Source organism: Lemur catta, chromosome 3 (genome assembly GCF_020740605.2).
Source record: "Lemur catta isolate mLemCat1 chromosome 3, mLemCat1.pri, whole genome shotgun sequence".
Classification (NCBI taxonomy): Eukaryota; Metazoa; Chordata; class Mammalia; order Primates; family Lemuridae; genus Lemur; species Lemur catta.
The window spans coordinates 92,941,563-92,962,384 of NC_059130.1; the positions used below are offsets into that span (position 1 = coordinate 92,941,563).

Below are 20,822 nucleotides of genomic sequence, written 5' to 3' on the forward strand. Positions count from 1 at the left end.
AAGTTTCTCAAAAAAGTAAAAATAGAACTACTATACAGTCCAGCAGTCCCATTACTAGGTATTTATCCAAAGGAAAGGAAATCAATATATCAAAGGGATACCTGCACCCCCATGTTTATTGCAGCACTATTCACAATAGCAAAGATGTGGAATCAACCTAAGTGTCCATCAGTGGATAAATGGATAAAGAAAATGTGGTATATATACACAATGGAACACCATTCGGCCATAAAAAAAAAGAATGAAATCCTGTCATTTTCAGCAACATAGATGGAACTGGAGGTTATTATGTTAAGTGAAATAAGCCAGGCACAGAAAGTCAAATGTTACATGTTCTCACTCATATGCGGGATCTATATAAGTTGATCTCAAGGAGGTAGAGAGTAGAATGATAGTTCAGAGGCTGGGAAGGATATGTAGGATGAAGAAAGCTTGTTAATGGGTACAAACATAGAGTTAGATAGAAGGGATAAGTTCTAATGTTCGATAGCAGAGTAGGGTGACTATAGTTAATAACAATGTTAATAGCTAGTATATTTCTAAGTATAATAGCTAGAAGAGAGACTTGAAATGTTCCCAACTCATAGAAATGATGAATACTCAAAGTGATAGATACCCCAAATACTGACTTGATCATTACACATTCTATGCATATAACAAAATATCACATGCATCTTATAAATTTATACAAATGTTATATATTAATTTAAAAAAAAGGAATAGGGTATAAGGAATAACAAATGTAGAGAAACCTCTTAATTATACAATAATATTCTTACATAAAAGCAGTCTTGTTTGGGAATTGAGTATATTATTAACCATTAGAAAATGTTTTTATTTACTTTATTTACTTTTTATTTATTTATTTATTTTTAATAGAGATGGAGTCTGGCTATATTGCCCAGGCTGGTCTCAAACTCCTGGTCTCAAGTGATTCTCCCACCTTGGCCTTCCAAAGTGCTAAGATTACTGGCATGAGCCACTACCATGTTGCTATGGGCAACATAGCAAGAATTTATTTCCAAAAAAAAGAAAACCCAAAAAATAAAAAACAAAAGAAAAAGTCAAGGAAAAGAGTATGAATAAAGAATAGAGCAACAAGTATTGAACCTTGAGTTACCTTTATTTGGCAGAGGGTGTGGAGAAGAAAGAGAGTAGCAAACTGTCTCCAGTTCAGACTTAGAGAAATGAACAAAATGGCAAGAAAGAGGAATGGCAGTCAGAGATAAGTTTCTAAAGATCAGGAAAGTTGCCAAATCTATGAAACATAAATTCCAAACAGTGAAACATATTGGAGGGATTTACAAAAGAGAGAATAAAGAGGGAAAAGAACTTACTTTCCTACCTCCCACCACTCTTTTTTAAGGATTTTAGCATTGAAAAGGCTGGGAGGAAGAAGATGATAATGGCCTAATGCTTCTTGGGGCTCCACACCTTGGAAATGGTCTTTGTTACATTTCCTTATTGCTTTTCAAAACTGCTTCTTGCTAAATTTCCTTTTGTTTTCCCTGTTGCATTTATTTATTTTGCAACCCCTTTGAAGTACTGGGGTTTTCAAGAAGGAACTTTCCTGGAGAGGTTCAATGTTTTGGGGTATGTGAACTGATGTGTTTCATATAAGATCTTTCTCATTTGTATCACATGTATACTTACAATTCATACACAGCAGTGTGTGATTGTAATTTTTGGTCATATTCAGTACATTTAGCATTTGCTTCAGAGCTGATGTGGAAAGCTGGGCTACTAATTAATTAGAAAAGAATTTTGCAAATGCCTCTTGTGGGCTAAGCTCAGCACTAGGTGACATGAAGGGATAATTTATCAGACAGCAATTTTTTTTTTTTTTTTTTTTTTTTTGAGATAGAGTCTCCCTCTGTCGCCCCAGGTAGAGTGCAGGGGTGTCATCATAGCTCACTGCAACCTCAAACTCCTGAGCTCAACCCATCCTCCTGCTTCAGCCTCCTGAGCAGCTGGGACCACAGGTGTATGCCTCAGTCTCCTAGAGTGCTACAATTACAGGTGTCAGCCACCATGCCTAGCCAAAGACAGCAAATTTTACTGTGTGCATATTGCTGCTGTTAACTTAAAAAAAAAAACCCCATAAGCTTTATACTTTGGAAAAAGGAGAGCTTTATTTCTTGTGAAGAGTTTTTACCCTGTAGTGGCCGTTCTGACAGGCTGGGAAACACTGCTCTGGCCACAAACCAGGAATATGTGGGAACAGATTTTATACTGAGTGGGGTGGCTAAATATATATATTTAACAAGCTATAGGAGGAGTCATGAATATTTATGAGGAGAAAACTCACAAGTGTAATTGTGCTTTACACCTCCCATCCCATAATGGCTGAAAACTCAGTTTTAAGGTTATTCTGGGGTCCCCTGGACTGGCATGGGGTCCGTTCAGTTAGTGGGGGGCTTTGGGTTTTACTTTTAATTCACGCTAGGAACTGTGTCCTAATATCTTTTCCTTTATTGATTATCCAGCTGGAAAAACAAAAACTGAAAGCATAACAAGTTGTATGTACATTCTGGATTCACTCAGTGCACAGAAGTATTTCTGTAAATGACATGTATGAAAACATGTGAAAGATGATTACAAAAAGCTGATTCTAGAGTGTGTTATTTTGCAGTGAGAAGAGAGAGAGGGTGGTTGTTTTCCCTTTTGTGATCTCATGGCACTTTGCTGATACCTCTATTCTAGCATGTAATAAACATTGTAATTATTTACTATATTAATTTATTTACTCAGTAGATATTTAATTAATGCTATTTAGATGTAGGATATTGAGCTAGGTGCCAGGGATAGACAAATAAATAAGATAAAATCCTGCCATAATAGAGTTCTTTGCCTAGGGTAGAAGAAGACAGGAAGTACATTTAAAATACAATATCTGCTAAAAGAGAGCATTTTGTAAGGGTCTGCTATTGCTCAATACATAGTTGCTAAGTGTGTGAAAGTATGCCTTAGTACTGGATACAGGTAAAAACCTTGCTTGAAGGGGTTCCTAGAGGAGGTCACCCTTGAGTTTTCTTGAAGGATAAGAAAGAGCTTGTCAGGCAGGACAAGCAGGGGAAGGATATACCAAGCAGGTGTAAAAGCATGTACACAGGTACAAAGGAATAAGAGCATGGGATATTCTAGGAATGGTGAGAAATTGGGTTTGCCTTAAAGTCTAGTGGGTGCATGTAAAGGAATGGCAGGCCTCAGATGAGTCTAGAATGCAGGGACCAGAAGATAAAAAAAATTTTTTTTTTGAGACAGAGTCTTTGCCCAAAAGATTTTTTTTGATCAGAGTCACTGGAGAGATACGGTTCTTCATTTTACTGGTTGAGTATCCCTTATCTGAAATGCTTGGGAGCAGAAGTGTTTTGGATTTCAGATTTTGGAATATTTGTGTTATACTTACCAGTTGAACATCCCCTGAAAATCTGAAATCTTAAATGCTCCAATGAGCATTTCCTTGGAGTGTCATGTCAGCCCTCAAAAAATTTTGGATTTTGGATTTTCAGATTAGTTATACTCAATCTCTATTAGTTTTTTTCCTCCCCAAAATTAGCTTTTGGTGTGTTGAACATCTTTATTGTTTCTTTGTTTTCTATTTTATAATTTTGGCTTTATCTTTATTATTATAGTTTTTTTTAGGTTTACTCTGTTTTTCTAGCATCTGCAGTTGAACTTTAATCCATTTGTTTTTAATCTTTTGCAGTTGAGTTAGGATTGTCTTTTCTAGTATGTTAGAGAAACCTGAATACAGAGGCTTATTCAAATAAGAGATTAATTTTCCCTAAGAAATCTTGAAAAAAACTTCTATGCTGTGTAGCTGTTGTGCAGTACTATATTCCCTAGCACCCTTCCCAGATATAACTACTCTTGATAAAATCATCACATCTTTGCTCCAGGCTATAAAAAGGGTGAAGGAAAAAGGACAGTTTCATCAAGAAAACAGTAGCATTCCCAGAAATCCCACCTAGCAATTCCCACTTGGGACTTCTTACTAGGGCTATGCCACCTGGACTCTTCTAGGGGCTGGGAAGATTGCCAGATTGAGTGTTTTAACTGAGCACATTGCCATTAATTGGAGTTCTACCAGTCAGGCAAAAGGGGAGAATACATGTTGAGTAGATAATTAGTATTGTCCACTAATACTTGTTTTCTATTATAACAGATGAGTTCAAGGCCATAGCTCTGTTTTTGTCCAGGAAATTTTAAGTCACTCCTGAATTTTCAGGTGGTTCTATCTTATAAAACTGCAGCCTTTTACACTAGCCGCAAATGGAATGCAACCCACATTTCTGTCCATCCATATACCAGCAGCAAGTGAGATGTAACCCATATTTCTGTCCAGCTATATTCTTGGGTACTTGACTCAAACTTTTTATGGAACCACAGATGAGATGTCTCCAAAGAGGGGGCAAAAAGCTGCACCCCTTACCAGAGATTTGTCAATGACTGCAAAACCAAAAGTCATGTGCCTTGCCAGAGCACAAATTAACCCTAGGTACCCCACTGTAAAGCACTTTCTCACAGCACAAACTAATCCTTGGTACCCCAAAAGCCAAAGAGATCAGAAAGACCAAAGGCAAAAGACAGCAGAGCTCAGACCTGAGAGGGATTTACTCACAACTCTCAAGGGTCCATGAGGAAGACAGAGGTTCTCTCTCCAAAAAAAAAAAAAAAAAAGAGGGGCAAGGGAAGCGGAGGTTAGCACCTTTCTGTGTTCCTCAAAGAATCTCAGGGTCACCAGCAGTCTCCTTCAGGTCCCTTCGTGGTAGCTAGATCTGTCAAAGGATAAAATTATAACAAATTTAGTTTAAAGATCTCAATTATCTTTATTGTTATTCTAGAATCTGTTAACACTTCATGTCCTAAAACAAAGTGTTCCAGTGAGCTGAGCAGAAGTTGTTGGCTTTATAGACAGAGAAGAGTGAAGAAAGCCAGAAGCAAAGAATGAAGGATATGTATTAGTCCTTTCAAAGATCTTATAAGGCAGGGACAGGGAGATAAAATAATAGAAAAGTAACTGATTAGTTAACATTAGATTACTTCAGGCTACTTCTTTTGTGTAAGGATTAAAGTAGTGTTAGTTTAGATTTGGTGACATGGAACTTTAGCCTGGGTGACTCCATTTTAATTGTTAGTCTGGTCTGTTGGGGCCTAGTGCAGGAGTTTAGTTCAAAACAATGGCTTCCGGCCGGGCGTGGTGGCTCACGCCTGTAATCCTAGCACTCTGGGAGGCCGAGGTGGGCGGATCGCTTGAGGTCAGGAGTTCGAGACCAGCCTAAGCAAGAGCGAGACCCCGTCTCTACTAAAAATAGAAAGAAATTATCTGGCCAACTAAAATATATATAGAAAAAATTAGCCAGGTGTGGTGGCGCATGCCTGTAGTCCCAGCTACTCGGGAGGCTGAGGCAGTAGGATCACTTAAGCCCAGGAGTTTGAGGTTGCTGTGAGCTAGGCTGACGCCATGGTACTCACTCTAGCCAGGGCAACAAAGCGACACACTGTCTCAAAAAAAAAAACAAAACAAAAACAAACAAACAAAAAAAACCAATGGCTTCCTATAATTTTCATTTAGTAGCATTTTGGCAAATTTTTTCATGTATACTTGAAAAAAATAAAAGCCTATCTTTGTTGAGACAGGATTCGATCAAGCATGTCAAGTTTCTTATTAAATGTTCCATATCCTTACACATTTCTTGTCTTCTTGAGCTTTTAGTTTCTGAGAGGTATGTTAAAATATCTCACGAAGATCATGGATTTGTCAAATTTGCCTTATGTTGTCAGTTTTTGTTTTATATATTATAAGACTATGTTGTTAGATACATATAAGATCGTGATTATTATTCCTTGACAGAGTAATTATTATGCAGTGTTCAAACAGTGCTTTTTCCCCTTAGATCAGTTGTTCTAATCCTATCAGGCCCAATAGTCTTTGCATAGTCTGCATTCCAATTCTGGTTTTGCCATTTACTAGATGCATGATTTGAGAGAGTAATGTAATCTATTTGTGCCTCAGCTTCTATAGCTGTAAAATGGAGATATTAATAATATCTGCATCACAGGATTATTTTGAGGATTAAATGATTTAACATATATAAAGCAGTTGCACAGAAGAACGTAGTGTGCTATAAATGTTAGCTATGTTATTGCTATTTTATAACTTTTTAAACATACTCCTAACTACCCTGAAATGAAATTGATAGGTAACTTACGTTAGTACATTCCTCATAATTAAAAAAAAACCCAACATGATACCCTAATTGTATAATAAAGGAAAAATTAAAAATTAAATTAGCAAAAATGTAGATTTTTTTTTTTCCTTTTTTTCGAGACAGCATCTTACCAGATCTGTTACCCTGGCTAGAGTGCAGTCGTGCAATCAGAGCTCACCACAACCTCAAACTCTACTGGGCTCAAGTGATCCCCTTGCCTCACCTTCCCGAATAGCTGGGACTACAGTTGTGCACCACCACACACAGCTAATTTTTCTATTTTTGGTAGAGGTGGGGTCTCGATTTTGCTCCAGCTTGTCTTGAACTTCTGACCTCAAGCAATCCTCCTGTCTTGGCCTCCCAAAGTGCTTAGATTACAGGTGTGAACCACTGAGCCTGGCCTAAAAACATAGATTTCAATATGCACATTTTGGGGTCTGGCTATTCTAGAAGACATATTGAAGTTGTTAGATGCTTTTACTCTCATAAACTAAATTTAGACTTAAGGGAAGACAATCAGAGCCACTCTGTAAGAAGGAAAACTAAAGAGCAGAGATGCTAGTGGGTATTGGAATAAAAATGTTGTAACAGGCTAGATTTATTTGTATATGATAAGACAAAGAGAGAAGTGACTTAAATTGAAATACGGATAGCTTGCCAAGACAAATTAGATTGAGGAAGGAGCGAAAACGAGGAAACATGATATATCTTTGTCAAATTTATTGAGTGTTTCTTTGTAAAATGTTCACTTGGCTGGATGTAGTGGCTCATGCAGAGTGTAGAGAAACTCTGTTCCTGGTTGTTACTTACCTAATGCCATTTTATGTTTTCTTGTTGTCTATGATCAATAACTTTAAGAAGTGATGAGATTCTTCTGATCATCCTTTATATAGTTTTCTGCCTTCTGATTGGCCTTTTATTTTTATCTTCTGTTTGTTTATGCTTTGTCCAGAGGAATTAATGGGGTCATAGAGTATATTCATTAGGTTACCACCATGCTGGTAGAGAAACTCTTGTTTGCCCAGACTTTTCTACTGACTTAGTATTGTTATTTGATGATATTTGTGGCTTTTGCTTGTTTTGGTTTGCTGCTGAAACTTCCTTAGAACCTACAGGGTCCTTGGACTTCTGAGCATGTGAAATAGAAGCCTCTGGTCTATAGAACTTTTGCCTTTAAGTTGGATGCTCATGCCTGTAAAGTTGGTGGCTCACACCTGTAATCCCACCACTTTGGGAGGCTGAGGCGATAGGATTGCTTGAGGCCAGGAACAATATAGTGTGACTTCAAAACCTCAAGACCTCATCTCTAAAAAAGAAATTTTAAAAATCAGCTGGGTATAGTGGCATACGCCTGTAGTCCCAGTTACTCAGGACTCACCATACCTGGCTCAAAAGTCTTTTTTTATTTGTTTGTTTGTTTGTTTTTAAAGACAGGGTCTTGCTCTGTTGCCTGGGCTAGAGTGCAGTGGCTGATTATATAGCACACTGCAGCCTCAAACTCCTGGGTTCAAGCAAGCCTCCTGCCTCAGCCTCCCGAGTAGCTGGGACTACAGGCATGCGCCACCATGCCCGGCTAATTTTTTATATATATTTTTAGTTGTCCAGCTAATTTCTTTCTATTTTTTTTAGTAGAGATGGGGTCTTGCTCTTGCTCAGGCTGGTCTCAAACTCCTGAGCTCAAACAATCTGCCCGCCTCAGCCTCCCAGAGTGCTAGGATTACAGGCGTGAGCCACCGCGCCCAGCCATCCAGAAGTACTAATAAAGTTGCTTTGTCATATGGTAATTCTATTTTTAATTTTTGAGGACATTATTTTTAAATATGTTTAAAGATATAAATCTGTTTGAAATCCTTTTATTAGTAATAACAAGTATCTATGTATAAAGGAAAAACTTTCCCTTTACTCTGAAAATCTAAGTAGATTTGAGAGCTAATTAATTTTTGTGGTTTTGCCTCTGGTTATTATGTTTGGTAACTTAGAATGAAGATCCTCCTGCATTTAGGCAGATTCCTCATATTTTGTGGACCCCTGATTTTAATGGTACTTTTTTCTTCCTTTATCACCTATAGTCTGTTCTATACTTTAAAAGAAAAACATAATCTATCTAAATCTATTAATCCCTTGAGGTTTAACTGAAGTCTGTTGAAGTTTTTCCCTACATGCTCATCCCATCAACATTTATATAAATATCTCTTGTGCTGTGTTTAGACACTTCATTCTCTTTCTTATCTGACTAGTCATATAGTTTACTGTTTGCCTCTTTACAGACAATAAACTTCGGAAAGGTGTGACCAAATCTTATACTACTTTTTTGTTTACATCCTTCCCCCAACTCTGCTACCAAAAAAGAAGAAAGGGATGGAAGGAGAGAGAGAAGGAAGCAAGAAAGGAGACCAGGCACCGTCCCCCCCCAAAATACCTGGATAAATGAATGATACACTAGCCAGTAAGAAAGTATTAGTATATTAGAAGTATCATTTAATGTTGCCACTATTTTCACTGTGCCCTTGATGATGTGCCAAGCTTTCAAGGCACTGCAAGACAAAAGATGAATGCAGTATAGGTATTGATCTCAAGGTACTTTATAACCTAGTAAGAAGATATTTATGTACACAACTATGTGATGAGTATTATACTGGTGTTATGAATGAAGTTCTGAGGTGGTATAAAGAAAGAAACCACAAATAGTTCCTAGAGAGAGTTAAAGGTTTCACAAAGGAGGAGATATTTGAATGTGGCCTTGAAAGATAAGGAGAATTGGGGCAGGGGGATAAGAGGCGAGAAGAGAAAGAATATTTTATACAGATGAAAGATAAAATACAGTAAGTTATGTACATGCTCAACATCTTGTCCATTTGCTTAAGGAAGTGAGTTTTTTTCTGATTAATCTGAAATGCAGCTATCTCTGAATTTCACGCATTATTTTAATATCAGACTTTCCTAAAAACAGACATTTTGATAAAAGCTCAGGATGATAGTTTTCAGATAATGGGGGGAAAAAAGATGAAGAGCCCTTATTAAAACACAGATGTCTTCTGTAAATAGAGTTGGAAAAATACTGTCAGTGAGCTCTTTGTATATAAATGTTTCTTTTAACTTATCCATGCAGGATCTGAAAAGGAAAGCTACTTCTCTTTCATCAGTCACGAGGTGCATGACAACAGAATCATTGATGCACTGAGAAGAGAATTGGGTTCCAAATCTCACTCAGTGATCTAGAAGAGGAGAGAGGCAGCCAGTGCTCTGCCTCAGTTTTTCTGATCAAGGTTCCTGTGGCTCTGAGTGTTTTGCCCCGCCCCCCACTTCCCTCCTCCTTTCTGGCCACTCTGAAACATTATTTCTTTGAATTCTAAGATAAGCTGTGATGTCTGTCCTGTATTAACAGCTATATTAAACTTCTGGGGCTATTGTCATTACAAGGAGTTTCTGGAGGTTAAAAAGTGAAATAGGTTGTCACATTTTCTATTGGAATACATGGTCAAGTATAACATATTGAAATAATATTCCTAAAGTCCATAGGATATTGACATTTTTGTATATCAAATCCTCCCTGTTGTGCAAATTCTGAAATGATTTTTTTTTTTTTTTTTTTGAGACAGAGTCTTGCTCTGTTGCTTGGGCTAAAGTGCCGTGGCATTAGCCTAGCTCACAGCAACCTCAAACTCCTGGGCGTAAGCAGTTCTTCTGCTTCAGCTTCCCAAGTAGCTGGGACTACAGGCATGTGCCACTATGCCCAGCTAATTTTTTTTATTTTTGTTTGGCTAATTTCTTTATATGTTTAGTAGAGACAGGGTCTCACTCTTGCTCAGGCTGGTCTCGAACTCCTGACCTCAAGCAATCCTCCCGCCTCGGCCTCCCAGAGTGCTAGGATTACAGGCATGAGCCACTGCGCCTGGCCTGAAGTGAATTTTTTTTAATCAGAAAGTAGTGAAATCTTTGTACTTCATGATTTTTGTACTGCCTCATTCATAATTCCTCATCAGAAAACACACACATCTCAGTGAATAATTGAACTTCTTTTGAGTAAGGTAAAATATTTTCGCTGGTAGTCTCATTTTGCTACTACTGAGACCACATTTAGAGGGTGAAAACATAGTTGTTTTTTCTTTTACAAGTAAAGTATTATGTTTTTTAAACCTGTGAAGTGTCATTGAAATGATAAAATAATATTTACACATGTAAAATAGATTGAATTCTATAGAGGATGAATGCTTTTAGAGGCAGACTTTCGTAACTGGCAGGCATGGTAGGGCATTCTGCAGACTGAGGTAGAGGATGTCTTGAGCCCAGGTGTTGGAGGCTGCAGGGTGCTATGGTGGTGCAAGTGATGTGGCCCATGTTTGTGTCTCTAAGTAATTATAAGGTTATTTGGGTAGAGTTACTACAAGATTAGTTATAAAAGTTTTACTGACTTTTTTATATATTTAACATGCAATGCTTTTTTTCTTATAGATATATTTTTATGGGGCTTGGGGGAGATGTTGTGTATGTAGGTTTAGTATCTTATAAAGACAGTTTTATAGTTCGTTAAGTGTTATATAAGGCTTATGCATATATCTTTTTTGTACACACTTAAAAGTTCCACAGAAGGGAATTTTTCTGTTGGTATCATAAGACTCACTGATGTCAGTCATAAGGAAGCAGCCTAAAAAATGTCCTGCATATTTTTCCTAAAGTATTAACATGTTATTAACAATGTTTTTTGCCCAGATAATGTGAAACAATTTTGGTCTTGGGTGGAATAAATTCATCTTCATTAATGGAAGTGAGACTTTAATGTAATTGAATGTCTATTTTATCTAAACTGGCCTTAACATATCTTGGCATATTCTACATTTGGAGACTTTGACCTCATGTATAACTGCTGCCCTTTGACTTTCTTTTCTTGGTCTATTTTATTTTCTAGGTGCGCCACCGAGCTTCTGGTCAGGTGATGGCTCTTAAAATGAACACGTTGAGCAGCAACCGGGCAAACATGTTGAAAGAAGTGCAGCTCATGAATCGACTCTCCCATCCCAACATCCTTAGGTAATGGCTTTTTCCTTCCTTCTGGAGACCAGTGAGAAAGCTAAAACGTTGGAGGTTTTCTAGAATAGCACTGACAGCTAAAGAGATGGATTCAAGATTTATCATGCTGAATCTCTCTTGCTGGGGTTCAGCAATACTCTAGGTCTTTTTCTACCCACTGAGACTTAATTTTCTGGTAATTAACTGCATTTAATAAAGCAACTTCCTCTGTCTCTCAAGTTGCTTTACTCTCATTACAATATTAGTAGCAACTCATTAGAGCAGTTGTTTCCTATTGCTGATTAGTAATTTATCATAGAGAAAAGACTGGTCTTCATGTGGTTATTTAATTTTCCTAATTGCTTTATGAAGAATCATAATTAAATTGGTGAGTGAAAATAAAACTGAAATTATGCTCTGAAACTATCTACCCTTAACTTTTAGCACTCAGTTGAGGAGACGCAGTTTGCCTTTGAGAATTATTTTTTTTATGTAATAAGGTTATAATCATCACTTTCTAGTAATTGGTATCTGAATCTTTCTCACTTTCATTGTTTTGATATGTTAGTGAGGCAATATATTTTCAAATGAGACCAAATAAGACAATTTATTCAATATAAATTTAATTAGGGCTTATGTGTAAGACACTTTGAAAAATTTAAAGTGCTATCTACTTAGGGTCATTTATTGCTAATATTTTATATACTTATATTGCACTAGAGAGAAATCATATGGCTTAAGTATGTCTTATTTATTTGGTCAATGGTACTAAATCATGAAATTAAATTATACTGCTTACTTGAAACTTTCTATCTTTATGTAGACTTTATAGTCCGCTACAAAAAATATTAGTATTTTTATTGTAATGACATTCTTTCAAATCCATAAATCAGATTAACACATTTTTTGAGCATCTAGTTTATGCCTGGTTAGGTGTGTGACATCAGAAAGGTATCAAGGTATATATAAGATAGAGTGTCTGCTAGCAAGGAATTATACTCTGCTTGGGGACTTACATTGATGGAAAAAGAACTAATATTTAATAAATCAACTAAGACACCACCATTTGGGTAGAATAAATTTTAAGTGCTGTAGAAATTCAAAGGAGTGAGAGAGCATATTAACTTGGCAGAGTCAAGGGAAGCCTTCTTGGAAGAGGGGACTTGAACTGGACCTTGAATTTTAATAGGATTTTAGAAGATAGGGAAGGAACTCAGAAAGGAGCAAAATAGTGATACATAAAGCACAGATATAAACGTGCAAAGCTTTTTAAGAAGTCAGTGAATAAAAGCCCATTTGGCTAATAATGACAATAATGAGAAACGCCATTTATTGAAGGCTTGTTGAATGCTCAGTGCATTACTTACTTAAAAATTTAATCTTCACAACTGTTCTCCATTGAAGGAACTGAGGCCAAGAGATTATGTATCGGCTAGGGTCTTTGACTCTGAGGCCTGAGTTCTTTGTACCAGGTTTCTCCTAGAAAAACTGAGGACTTGATAGTATTGGTAGATAAAGGTAGAAAGGTAAAATTGAGCCAAATTATTCAGAAATGCTTTGCAGAAAGCCAAAAAGTTTGTGTTTTATGCTCTGTATATTGGATTCTGAGAAGGGAATAGCATGACAGGGTAACTGACGGCAAGATACAGTATGGTTTAGCTTTAGGAAGACTGGTGCCAAGAAATCGGTTTGAGCTTCCACCATATTTGAGAGTGAATGAGTGAGGTTTGACTTGATATTCTGCTTAGGAAGTTTTAAGATGATCATATTTTCATCTTGCTCAAGTCATATTTTTATTGTTTCACTATTATTATAGAAGTGATACAAAATTGCTATGGAAACATTTAGAAAATAGAGTTAGTAAAAACAAGAAAATAAAAATTGCCCTTAATCTCAGCATCTAGGAATAAGATGAATGTTAGTTAGCATTTTGGCATATTTCCTGCCAACCTTTTTCTATTTCCTCATTCCTTTCCTTATCCTCCTCACCGTGAACTGGATGGGCAAATGCATGAAAGAGTGACTTTAAGTAAATTTTTGGATTATAGTGGCTCACGCCTGTAATCCTTGCACTTTGGGAGGAGGCAGGAGGATCACTTGAGGTCAGGAGTTTGAGACCACCCTGGGCAATAGTGAGACCCCATATCTACGAAAAATAAAAAAAATTAGCTGACGTGGTAGGGCGTGCCTATAATCTCAGCTACTTGGGAGTCTGAGGCAGGAGGATCAGTTGAGCCCAGGAATTGGAGGCTGCCATGAACTATGATGATGCCATTGTACTCCAGCCTGAGCAACAAACTGAGACCCTGCCTATTTAAACAAACAAACAAACAAACAGACAGACAAACAAAACCGCAATGAGACGTTACTTAATACCTGTTAGATTGGCTATTGGCAAAATGATGAAAGATGACAAGTGATGGCAAGGGAACTCTTGAACACTGTTGGTGGGAATGTAAATTAGTACAGCCATTATGGAAATTCCTCAGAAAACTAAAAATAGAACTGCATGATCCAGCAATCCCACTTCTGGGGATGTATCCAAAAGAATTGAAATCAGTATGTCAAAGGGATAGCTGCACTGTCATGTTGACTGCAGCATTATTCACAGTAACCAAGATTTGGAATCAACCTAAGTGTCCATCAGCTGAGGAATTAATAAAGAAAATGTGGCATATATACACAATAGAATACTTACGACCTTTACAAAGAAGAAAATTCAGGCTGGGCGAGGTGGTTTACGCCTATAATCCCAGCACTCTGGGAGGCCAAGGCAGGAGGATCACTTGAGTTTGAGACCAGCCTGAGCAAGAGTGAGACCCCGTCTCCACAAAAAATAGAAAAATTAGCCAGGTGTGGTGATGCCTGCCTGTAGTCCCAGCTACTCAGGAGGCTGAGCAGGAGAATCCCTGGAGCCTAGGAGTCTGAGGTTGCTGTGAGCTATGATGATGCCACTGCACTCTAGCCTGGGCAACAGAGTGAGACTCTGTCTCAAAAAAAAAAGGAGATTCTATCATTTGTGACAACTGGATAAACCTGGAGGACATTACACTAAGTGAAATAAGCCAAACACAGAAGAAAAAATACTGCATGATCTTATGTGTGAAATCTGAAAAACTAGAACTCATAGAAGTAAAGAGTAGAGGTGGTTACCATAGGGTGGGAGTTGGGGGGAGGGAATGGGGAGATGTTGGTCAAAGGACAAAGTTTCAGTTAGACAGGAGGTATAAGTTTTTGAGATCTGTTGCATAGCATGGTGACTATAATTATTAATAACATATTATGTAGTATATTTCAAAATTGCTAAGAGCAAATTTCAGATATTTCACTATAAAAATGATGACGTGATAGATATATTAATTAGCTTGATTTGATCATTCCACATTATATACTTATATCAAGACATCACATTATATCCCATAAAAGTATACCGTAATGATTTGTGTATTAAATAAAAGTAGTAATAGAGTATGATTAAAAATGAAGGCTCCAGATTATAGATTAAACTGCCTGGATTCAAATCTTGGGTCTTGGGAAAGTTACTTAACCTCTCTGAGCCTTAGTTTTCCCATCTGTAAAATGAAGATAATGGTAATAAATACATCATGAAGTAGTTATTGAGGATTAATTAAATTAGTACATGTAAAGCACTTAGAATAGTACCTGGCTTGTTGTAGGAGCTCAGTAAATGTTACCTATTATTTTCCTCTGTCGTGTAGCAGCCTCTCTGTCTTTTTTTTTTTTTTTTTTGTCCTTTTTTTTTTTTTAAGACATGAGGTCTTGCTCTGTCATCCAGACTGGAGTGCAGAGGCACCATCATAAACTCATAGCCTCAAAGTCCTGGGCTCTAACCATCCTCCAGCCTCAGCCTCCCAAATAGCTGGAATTACAGGCATGAGCTACCGTACACAGCTTGTCTGTCTTTTATTCATTCAGTCAGTCACCAAATATTTGTTGTGTGCCTACTACTGTTTTTAATACATTCAAGGGTTTTTTGCTAAAGCAGTGCTGACCAATAGAACTTTCTGCAGTGGTGGAAATGTTCTATATTTGTGCTGTCCAGTAGCCACATGTGGCTAATGAGCATTGAAATTAGCCAGTGCAAACAAGAAATTATTTTATTTGATTTGGTTTAAATTTAAATTGCCACATGAAGCTAATGTCCATTGTATTGGACAATGCTGGGCTAGAGTCCACCTATGTCTTTGCCCTTGTTTCACTAGACATACATGTGTTCCAGGCTAGAAACATATAGTGTTGTGATGAGACCATTGTTACCATTCCTATTCCTTGTCTCCTCGAGAGGCTTTCCTAGCTTATCTCCTTTTGTTCCCATTGTTTAGGAATGATCCTCCTGCCTGCAACTTACAAAATGTAATATTCTTTGCTTTCAGCTAAGTTTTCTAATGTATAAAAGGTAGCATTAGGTCAGGTGTGCCGTGGCTTATGTCTATAATCTCAGGCCTTTGGGAGGCCAAGGTAGGAGGATCACTTGAGACCAGGAGTTCTGTTCAAGATCAGCCTGGGCAACACAGCAAGACCCCATCTCTATAAAAATAAAAAAATTAGCTGAGCATGGTTGCATGCGCCTATAGTCCCGGCCACTTGGGAGGCTGAGGCAGGAGGATCACTTGAGCCTAGGAGTCGGAGGTTGCCATGAGCTGTGATCACGCCACTGCACTCCAGTCTGGGAGACAGAGTGAGATCCTGTATCAAAAAAAAAAAAGAAAGAAAGAAAGATAGTATTAACTCTATCTTGATCTTCATAATAAGTGGACAAATGAGATAATGTATATAAAGGTTCTATCACAGGAACTGTCACACTCTAAGTATAATACATGACAATTATAATTATTGTTAACCACAGTGGTTTTGTACTATGATAGTAATTGTTTTTGTTCTGCATAAGCCATCTGTCTACAATATACTGCAGTTTAAAAGCCTGGAAGTGAATTAATTTTTAAAAGAAGCTTCTAAGTTTATATCTTTCATGTTTTTGTGTTTTCACTTTTCATTGTATATTTTGAATATAATACAAGGAAATTATCCTAATCAGTGGCCTAGAGCAAGCTAAGTCCTCTTTGTTTTTGTTACCCAGAGGCAGTACTAAAGCACTAGAAACATTTATTATACTTCCCTAGGACTCCTTAAATATCAAACTGAGCATGACTATGTTTTATTCTTAAAGTTCTTAGAATCTGTGTTTTCTGAATGCTTCTTAGTTGTATTAGCAATTTACTTTTAACACTAAATGATGTAAATTTTTTGGTTACTGTTAATATGGCTCTTAGTCTGTTTTCAAGCTATAAATACTCTACGCTCTCTCTTTTTTTTCTTTTGAGAAAAGATCTTGCTCTGTTGCCTGGGCTAGAGTGCAATGGCATCATTATAGCTCACTGCAACCTGAAACTCTTGGACTTAAGTGATCCTCCTGCCTCAGCCCCCTGAGTAGCTGGAACTACAGGTGCACACCACCACACATGGCTAATTTTTCTATTTTTTATAGAGACAGGGTCTTGCTATGCCGCCCAGGTTGATAAACTCCTGGCCTCAGGAGATCCTCCTGCCTCAGCATCCCAAAGTGCTAGGATTATAGGTGTGAGTCTCCATGCTGGACTGAATGCTCTCTTTTATAAGTGCAGAAGCTGAGGCAGAAGTATGAAAGAGTTTTCTCCCAAATAGAGATTAGATCTAAATTCAGAAGAATCCATCTCATAGAACCTTAGCATATTTCACAGATGTTAAATCAGGAGCTGGCCCTGGGAGGGAGGTTTTTTTGTTTTTTTTGAGACAGTCTCACTCTGTCACCCAGGCTAGAGTGCAGTGGCATCATCATAGCTCACTGCAACTTCAACCTCCTGGGCTCAAGTGATCTTCCTGCCTCAGCTTCCCAAGTAGCTGGGATTATAGGCACATGCCATCACGCTCGGCTAAGTTTTCTATTTTTTTTTTTTTTTAAGAGATGGAGTCTCACTCTTGCTCAGGCTGGTCTTGATCTCCTGACCTCGAATGATCTTCCCGTCTCAGGGGAGGGAGGTTGCTGAGCTGATGAGGTTTCCATTCACCTCTCAGCTTCATCTAGCCAGTACAGCTCCACTTTTTATCTGTTTCATATTGAACTTATGTTTAAGAGTTTGAAGAAAGAGTCTCCTGCTTAAAAAAAAGAAAAGGAAAGAAAAGTTGAAAATTATTGTGTTCATGATTTGGAAAGTCTACTTGGGAAGGAAGACTATCTGCATGATCTGCCAGATGGTAAGGCATCTAATCCTCTGGGCATGCCTTGGTCCTCAGCTGCCAGAGCTATTGTGTGCCCAGCAGGAGTGAGTAAGCTGAACTTTTGTTGTAGTTTTCTCTTTTTTTCTTGACCCCAACTCTGTACTTCCCTTTTTCCTTTTGTCTCCCTCCCTCCTATAATTGCTATTTGGAAGGAAAAGAGTGGTCCTGGTAAGTCATAGAGGCAGTAGGTATGTAAATTTTCTTCCTTTGTGTGTATTTTTTTTGTACATGGGAACAGTTAAGATTGATAGTTTTATCATCAGTTGCTCTAAGTTATCAGTTAAAAAGAGGAACAGTGAAGTACTTTGTTGAGTGTAGGGACTGATTGTTTGGACCTTTTCTGAATAACGTTGTTTATGCCAGGAAGTCTTGTGCTCAAGATCTGTAACCCAATTCCATGCCCTGCTCACTTCTACTCCCCAATGGCCTTTCTGAGGACCTATACTAGGGTTTGTTCTCATACTTCTTTGTTGTTCTTCATGCCATGAGAAATTTAATATTTCTTTTAGACTCCTCATTCACACTCTTATGCTAACTTCTTTTTAGGCCACATTATGATCTACTAATTTTCATTCAAAACTGTTTTAGCTCCCCTTCAAAATTCATTTGCAACAATATGGTTGTCATTGTGTTAAAATGAAGAATATGCCTTCAATTCACCAAATATTTACTTGGAACTACTCAGTCCATCCCTGTGCTAGGTAATAACATGATGAATACAAGAGAAATAGAGGCAGATTGTCTCCCAGATAGTCTCCTTAGGAAGTAAATTAAACATGTAGGAAGGCTGGGCGCGGTGGCTCACGCCTGTAATCCTAGCACTCTGGGAGGCCGAGGCAGGGGGATCGCTCGAGCTCAGGAGTTCGAGACCAGCATGAGCAAGAGTGAGACCCCGTCTCTACTAAAAATAGAAAGAAATGATTTGGACAGCTAAAAATCTATATAGAAAAAATTAGCCGGGCATGGTGGCACATGCCTGTAGTCCCAGCTACTCGGGAGGCTGAGGCAGTAGGATCGCTTGAGCCCAGGAGTTTGAGGTTGCTGTGAGCTAGGCTGACGCCACAGCACTCACTCTAGCCCGGGCAACAGAGCGAGACTCTGTCTCAAAAAAAAAAAAAACAACATGTAGGAAACAGACTAACATCAGCTAATGCTATGAGGACATGGCAGGATATTTGTCCAGTCTCATTTGTTTAGATAAGATAGCCATTTTTCCAGTTACCCATTCTGATATATCCCACAGTTATCTTTAGTTATTCTTTTTGTTCCTTACTTTTAATCAGAAGCTAAGCTTTGATTCTAAATCAATAAAGACTTATATCTATTCCTTCCCTTATATATCTACTATAATTCAGCCCTCTTAATTTTTACTTGAAGTGAATTATTTCCCCTAAATCTTCATTCTCTTTTTTATTCTTCTTAATACACACATCTAATTTTATAGTTTATTTCTTAAAAACCTTTCCTGGTTCACATTGATTTCAGATTTGAGTCAAAGATCCTTTAGACATCCATCCATCTATCCATCAATCAATCCTTTAGACTGACAGTTAAGGTTTAATCTGTTTTTCCAGCCTTATTGTCCACTCTTTCTCTTATATACTTTATACAGCCCCACCATTTCCTAATTGTGTTTCCAGGAAAAGTTATTTCACCTCATGTTGAATAATTTTTAAATGATTAGGTTTTAAAAATATATTATCTTAGGGATGTGTCAGTGTGGGTGTTGGGTGTGTTCCAGAATAAATGGGCAGTATTTGAAAATGATGGATTCATGTGGATCTCTCTGATTTTACCAGTGTAATCCTAGTGGGTGACTAGGTGAAAGAGTCTAAAGAGAGTTCTCAAAGCATCTTTTGTAATACTATAAAACATATTGGTAAGGGTGTTTTAACATTTTTTTCTCTTCACTGTGCCAATGTAGAAGGTCCAATGATTTAGGACTCAAGTCTAAGTTCTAATTTCATATAACCAGAAAAATTTTGTAAAATAAAATATAGAATAAGCTTTAGTAATATTTATGTCATTGTCTGTGGGTAGTGAAGTAGTACAATCCAGAAAGAGGATGACTTTTAATATAAACAATGGCTGCCATTTACTGAGTACCCATTATGGCCCACTATTGATTAATTTCCTGCCCTACTCCATTTTTTCCTTTCCATTCCTTTCCCATTTCAGTAAATGAAACTACTATTCATCTGTTACTTAGGCCAAAAACCTGAAAGTCATCTTTAATGTCTTTCTCTTACACCCTATTTCAAACCATCAAATAGTTTAGCATTATCTTTAAAGCATGTCCTAAGTCTGACTACTTCTTACCCCCTCCACATTTACTACTCTGGCTTAACTCTCCTAATTGATCTCCTGGTTTTCCCTTTTCCCCCACAATAGCCAGAATTATAATTTATTTTTATTTTGGGGACAGAGTCTTACTCTGTTGCCCTGGGTAGACAGCAGTGGCATCACCATGGCTCACTACAACCTCAAACTCCTGGGCCCAAGTGATCCTCTGCCTCAGCCTCCTGAGTAGCTGGGACTATAGATGCATGCCACCACACCTGGCTAATATTTTCTATTTTTGGTAGAGATGGGGTCTCACTCTTGCTCAGGCTGATCTCAAACTCCTGAGCTCAAGTGATCCTCCTGCCCCCGCCTCTCAGTGTGTTAGGACTACAGGCTTTGAGCCACCTCACCCAGCCCAGAATGAATTTTTAAAAGGTAAATCAGATCATGTCATCTCTCTGCTGAGTTTCCTAATATGGCTTTTTGTCACCCTTCAAATAAAATCCAAACTCTGTGCTTCAACCTACCAGGCCTTAAATGATTTGGCCTACCTGCTCTGACCTTATTTCTGATAGATCACCATTCTGTTTTTTTTGTTTGTTTTTTTATTGTTTCCACATATTGGATGTTTCCATCCATATAACAGTGTTCACTGTTATAACAAAAGGGCCTAGATCACCATTCTTAACCACGCTGAGTAGTCTTGTTTCTCAAACACACCAAGCTTCCCCCTCCCTCCCTTCAAGGTCTTTGTACTTACTTTTGGCCTTTTCCTAGATTGTCTTTATCCTAGAATCATATGACATGCTTCTGAGATAGTCCCTCCTCAAAGAAACCTTTTTGACTAGCCTCTCTAAAATAGCCATCCATATCACTGTGGATTCCCTTACCCTGCTTTATCTTTATAGCTTTTATCACTTTTGAAAATATCTTATTCATTCATTTTTTTTTACTTATTGCTTAAAGCCTCCAATATTGGATGAGCTCCATGCAGGTAGAACTTTATCTTGTTCACCATTGTATGCAGTACCTATAGAGATA

At 37.7% G+C, this 20,822-nt stretch overlaps 1 protein-coding gene across 1 annotated transcript in view; it reads left to right on the forward strand.

Moving 5' to 3' along the window:
• Positions 1-20,822, forward strand: part of TESK2 (testis associated actin remodelling kinase 2) — a 123,079-nt gene that overhangs the window by 52,336 nt on the left and 49,921 nt on the right. Inside the window, exon 3 of the mRNA XM_045545554.1 lies at positions 11,122-11,243. Coding sequence (XP_045401510.1) covers positions 11,122-11,243 — 122 coding nt within the window. The remainder of the gene's footprint in view (positions 1-11,121; positions 11,244-20,822) is intronic.